Genomic DNA, 6,392 nt, shown 5'->3' with positions numbered 1-6,392 from the left:
CAATATCAAAATATTTTAGGGAACAAGGGAAGAAAACCAATTTAGATTTTAGGGATCAAAAAGCTGGGACTGACAAGTTTGAAAGTAATTTGGGGAACAAAGAAACACAATCAAATATTTAAAGGGAACAAGGACCCCTCCCCTTCTGTCCCTTTCATCCAACAGCTCAAACAAGCGATTTCCACAATTTTTGAATGACCGACACGAAAAGAAGACTCTCTTAGAGAAATAAATTATTTATAATAACACTTAAGGATGCAAAACAATGCTCAGATCCTTGCGAGCACCCTCATGCCCATGTTTGTAAAAAAGCACCATGAAGTATTCCTTGCGGCTGGTTTAGGCATTGTTTCATCTTTCAACATTGGGCAAAACCAAATCAACTCCATTCTCAGAGGGCACTGAGGAAAAAAGCTAGAAGAAAAAAACTAGCCTTAATTAATCCAATTCTCCCAAGGTAATCTTTAAAGAACGAGATGCTTCTGTGAAGCATACACTGGGTTGCCTGTGGTACGTGTTACAGAAAATCAGAAGGTACTGAATTGTGTGGTATTGAAATACAGCATTCCAGTCTCTGAAGAATAACAAATAAAAGAGAAGCGAGAAACATTGGCTTCTGGGCTGTCATGTTGATAATTTTCAAGTTCCCTCACAACTTCTTTTCACCACAAGTGTGCCCTCTGAGCATCTGACAGGTTTGTAATACTAAACTACACTGAAGTCAAGCCCTGTTTCGCGGGGTTAGTGTTAGGATGGGAGACCAAAACAATAAACCCCTCATAAAAAACAGAAACATCTGACCGAAAATACTATTAACGCTAACAAATGCGAACTCAGCAAGGTACAGATTCTGTTAGCTTGCTTTATGCAAAACAAATATTGATGAAAAAGCGAATAACTATTGATACACAGTTTTCAGAAAGAACAGAAGGACGTTTCCCGGACGGTCGATCGAGAATAAAATATTTACGACATGAAAACAACATTAATTTTGAACCGTGAATATAGAATATAAAAAGTTACGATCAGCGACAAACATTTTGGGAGATTTTTGCTACGTTCAAGTAAATTGCAAAATCGAAAGTGACATGGCCGGAATTCAGCGGTCGCCGTGATTAAGTTACCGCGGCATGTTTACTCGCCAAACAGTGAAGCATCTGTGTCAAATGATGGCAAGATACCGGGTTTTTGTAAGTTTCTTTTTCTGTCAAGTGTTATAAAGTTTGACAATGAAATGAGCGAAGTCAAAACAAAGATCACAATCGCCCAACTCTTGTTTATGCAAAGTCAAAATTTACTCTCCAAGACGCGTACGACGTTATTTATCACCAGGTAATTCCATCATTTTGGAAATAGCAGCTACTTTATTATTCATCTGCGTCACAAGTATTCACTGATTTTGGGGCTCATTTTGTTGAAAGTCAAGCACGCTTCCAACAGGCCTGTGAACCCTTCCTGCTTACTGAGCAATACTAAAAAACTTCTCCCATATCACATTTCAACCTTAAGCTCGAAAACTCAATACACAACATGACATTATAATTCACAAAGGCAGAAAATACTACAGAATCCTTTTCCAGCGAAAAATTAATTGAAACAAACAACATACAGTATTTGCTCTTAGAGGCGAAAACCTCTTCCTATTTCATTGCGTGCGTGAAGACAAGAAACTCAATTGTGTCAAATTACCATGTACTTCAGGTAAATACTGCTCACTTTGATTTCGTCTCGACGGGCGATAGATTGTTGTCGAAGTCCAGTACTCGTCGCTTTTGAGATTCATGCCTAGTTTATCCAACTGACTTTCCATTATTGAGCTCCATAAGGGTATATTTTGTTTAAGGATCCACTAAAACGCCATTCGCGTTGCATGACTTTCGACGCCATTGCAGACTAAGTTAATGATTCTACTGTGTCCACCAGAGAAATCTACGCAGTTCCACTACCCTCTCGATCCTAAGAAAATACGCGCAGAAGGCTCTATACACAAAGACACCACTTACCAGGGGAGTGACAGGCAAGACTTTTACCGACACGGAAAAAAAATAATAAAAAAATAAAACAAACAAACTAAACGCAGACCTCGACTGGGTTTGCCCATAGGCAACCCAGTAATAAGATTACTGAAGGAACACTTTTGAGTGCCAATTTTAAGCCTTTTAAGACAAGCACAAACAATATTAATTAATAGTCTTTAAATTCACAAAATGTCAAACAGCATACTTTAGTCTCATATTCAATTAGATTTGGCTGCAATATTCCTTAAAACTATGCAGAACTATATTCCATAAATGTGGAACATTTCCTGCCTATTTAAATATGCCAAAAAAGGGCTCAAAAAAGCAACCAGTTAAGTTTTTAGATAAAGATAGTGTCTCTATGGAGGTCTGACACAATACCTAAAAATTAAATGATTTGATGTCATCAAGACACTGAATGACCAAGCAATTCAATTCCTTGATATTTTGGCAGTCCATTCAAGGGAACTGTTGGCAAAAAAAGTTTTCAATTTTGCCTTGGATTTGCAGTTTAATTTATGAAAATCTCAAGTAAAATAGAATAAGTCCTCAAATGCCGCAAAGGCCCTTTATTAAGTTGGGCTTCGTTTTGTAAGTTATTTGGTAGAGAAAAGTTGTGTATGCCATAGCACACATGTACAGAGCACAGTTTGTTAATCATTAAGATCTTATAAGACCCACAACAGGGTTTGTCTGAGCGTGCACACAAAAACTGATTACTTTGAGTGTTTTCCATGAGATATTAATAAAATACAGTCACTGTGATATAGTTACATATGAGGTTAAAAGTAGAGGTGAGTGTTCCCCCAGTGAGAACACTTGTTTATCCACACCAGTAGTGCTTTGTTGTAGTGACGTCTGATCAGACATTTTCTGAACCAGGACCAGAAGTACTCTACAAATTACTATTTAGTTTGAAGGTTAGGCTGTTAATTGAAAGGACAAGGGGAATATAGTTATCTAGAAGAATGAAAAGAGTTCCATATTGCATGTCTTTAATTTGAAGAATTTCCTCATCACAGTTTCTCAAAAAGTGTCCAGCATCCATAAACAAGTTCTAGTATAAACATAATTCTCCATGGCTTAGGTTTATCAGTAACCTTGCTTTGGAAAATTTGTTTCATATACAGAATTAAAAATTAGGATGAAAAGAACTGACAGCATGTTCTCTGCTGTTTAGAGAGATGTGCAGTGGCTCAACAATTGGAAAAATGGACAGAGGTGATCGCTGCGAGGTCAAGTTTTGAGGAAAGGTGTTACCTTCAGAACCAGTAGTGAATGAAGATAAACAGGCAGATTGGTTATGTGAAACAGCCATATTTGAAGCTCTTGAAGTTTTGGATTATGATTGGAATCTTAAACACTCATAGATAATTAATTTGTTTGCAGTAAAATTGACAGATGTGCTGAATTCATCAGGCTCATACAAATGGGATTCTTTGTTAATTATAAATTCAATGTACACTTACAGTTGGAGTCACATCCTACATGAATAAAACGTTGCATGTCATAGTCTTAGGTGACCAGCAAGTTGATATGAAGAAAAACACTCGTGATCATTAAGCTTTTGATATCCATTTATTGTGAATACAGTTGTTGACCATTTCCTCATATCTTATACTTTCGAAGGACTAACAAATTAAATTATATTTTAGTTCTATACTTGTAAAAATTTATAAAGCTTGGAGCTTGATATGAAAAAAGGAATACTCTTTGGTGTATTACTCTTAACATCACTTTGTTCCCTGGGCCTGGTCTAGTCCGAACTTACTAATTTCCTGATGTCATTTTGTAATCAATTTTCAACTTGAATAGTCTGATTCTTTGGAAATGAACAGAGAGAAGGGGAACTAAATTTGCTTGTAAGTGATAAGATCATTCTTACAGATTGAGAGAGGTGTACAAGGTTCACGATGGCGGCTTGTTCAAGTACAACTTGGGAATCATAGACCTTGCTATGCCCTTAGACAGTGGTTATTTATTTCAGTTCCCTAGATTTACATGTAGTTCTCTAGGGATTTGGGAATGTGCTGAAACTCAAAACCTCAACCAGCTATCTTGCTCTAGGTCCCTGAAGCTAATACCATGTAAGCTAAGTAATTTTCAAATGGGAGGGGCTCTATGCAATACACAAAACCAAGAAGAAGACTTTCAATGGTATGCATGGACGAATACATGTGATAAGCTGACTTACTCTATGTCAGATGCTTCAAACATTCCACAGTGTCTAAAAAAATTTCCCATGATAAAATCACCAACTCTCTATTTTCTGTCTGTTTACTCAGACCATAATTTGGCCAAAGCTGCTGTTTTTGGCCCGTTGTTAATGCTCGTTCACGTTCTGCCAACAAACTTGAAACCAAAAAAAGGCAAGCTACCGTAAACTTTGGGTGTGAAAATTTATTTTCATAATAACACCCAACAGAGCAGAAGAGAGTGCAGTGAGAGGTAAATACGAAGGTTGGAATCAAAACTAACGCGGTAAAATGTCTGTCCAGTCTGCTTATGTGTGTTTGAAGAGCCCTTCGAATTCTGCAACTTTTGCAAATAACTAAGCCTCATAAAGATTACTGACTCTGTGAGAGTTCCAAACCAAAACAACTTGGTTTCCCTTATTATTCAAAACTACTTTGCTGTGACTTTTTGCCACAAGCAGCCCAACTGTCTCTCGATCTTTTGAGACCATCTAAGGCAAGGAATATAAACGACATGAACTCGAAACTTTTCGCCATGGAGACCGCCACTATTTTGGCTACAGAGCTACTTGGCCAATGGACCGTTACATGAAAGCTAAAATGTGAAAAGAGTGCTTAGGCCTAATCACTGAAACGAGCACTTAGGCTTAATAAGAATAACGTGTGCTATATTCTCCACACAACCTCGTAAAAAAGTGTTGTTAACCAAACCGTTAAATGAAAGCTAAAATTTTAAGAGTCGCCAGGCCTCTTAGGGCCTGATTACATGGTGAATTTCAGCCTGGTTAGCCAGGCTGAGATTTCAGCCCAGGTTCTGAAAGAAATCCTCTTAAAATGAAAGTGGTGATTACACCACCAAGAAGTCCATGTAATCAAATTAAATGAAATTTCAGCCCCAGGCTGAAAAAGGAACGTGAGCATGCGTAAATTTTCCCATGCAAATTTTGCGTTTTGTGCCCAGGCTGAAATTCATCATGTAATCGCAACAAAATTTCAGCCCGGTGGGTGGAGCCACAGGCTCCCCAAGCTGAAAATACGTGGTGTATGCGTTGCCACAGATTCTAGATGTGTTTTGGAGTGGCAGGGTATTCTGTAGTAAAGCCTCAAATTAGGCAATACATTTCAGGCTCTGTTGCGCTTATCCCCGAGATATTTAGCTAAACATGCATAAATTCAAATTGTTAAACTGCATGCGAAAAACTCACCATCCCATGATTCTTCTGTGTAGCCTCCAAAAATATTATTTCCACTTTTGACAACGGTTACAGTGGGCCCCTTGTTGTCACACAAGGCGTGGAATTTAGACGATTCCCATCCATCGCGAGATGCTTGGTAGATCAGTACGAAACTTGAGCGAGGTTTCTGTAGTGGTTCCTCAAGCCAAGTGTTAACTAAAATTGCCTTTTGTTCGTCAGACAAAATTTTAGACTCTAAGAACGCTGGAGGGAGGAGCCCATCGACGATCCCACGGATTTGATAGAACTCCGCCTCCTCGAGCAATTCCTTTCGGACCAACTTCTCCTCTGGAAGAATTAGTCGACCCGTGCGCAGATAATTCAGGATATACCGGAAGTGAGTTCCATCGCGATCAATAAAGAACGATCCATCTTTCGCTGGTTTTGTATCGAATCTTTCTGAGAACATAGCATGTAGCATTGAACCTGCGTCTTTTGTCAGCGTTTGCAGGCTTGTGGTGAAATGCTGACCGCCTACATTTAGCTCGATGGTGGAAGGGAAGTGGGCTTCCTTTTCCTTGCGAACATCCTCAGCTTGCCGATTTTTTACAATGTCGTAAGCTTTCTTCATAAAGTCAAGAGCTTCTTCCAGTTCTTCGTATCTAAGTGTTTTGGCCTTCTTTTCATCTGCAGACATTTTGACAGGAGAGGATAAGCTCTCAAAGAATAGAAAGCGAAAGTAGGTGAACGAACGCGAACGGCCGGAGTTGAACAACGTACGGCCGCGGACGGCCGCGACAACACAGCGGTCAAACGTCTACGCATGCCCAAATGGATATTTTTTGGCCAGCCGCGCGCCAATTTCCCGCGCAAAATTTTAAAGGAAAACATTGGAAACAACCAGTGTAACGCAAAATTTACGAAACAAAATTGAAACTTTCATAGAAATCTGTAAAAGGAAACAAGAGAACGTAAAAGGAAAACTTAAGACTTTCCAGACACAA

The 6,392-nt window shown here is 38.8% G+C and overlaps 1 protein-coding gene across 2 annotated transcripts in view; it reads right to left on the bottom strand.

The window, feature by feature from the left end:
- The window catches only part of LOC138058043 (uncharacterized), a 25,809-nt gene extending 19,654 nt beyond the window's left edge, over nt 1-6,155 (bottom strand). For both annotated transcript variants that reach the window (XR_011133778.1, XM_068903942.1), the window contains exon 1: nt 5,419-6,155. Coding sequence is in view for 1 of the 2 variants with exons in the window: in XM_068903942.1 (XP_068760043.1) it covers nt 5,419-6,085 (667 nt within the window). In the remaining variant the exon portion in view is untranslated. The remainder of the gene's footprint in view (nt 1-5,418) is intronic.
- Between the last annotated feature and the right edge of the window lie 237 nt (nt 6,156-6,392).

The sequence above is a fragment of the Montipora capricornis genome, chromosome 7, assembly GCF_036669925.1.
Source record: "Montipora capricornis isolate CH-2021 chromosome 7, ASM3666992v2, whole genome shotgun sequence".
Classification (NCBI taxonomy): Eukaryota; Metazoa; Cnidaria; class Anthozoa; order Scleractinia; family Acroporidae; genus Montipora; species Montipora capricornis.
The sequence above is the reverse complement of the archived record's forward strand: the minus strand, read 5'-3'. Positions and strand labels throughout refer to the sequence as shown.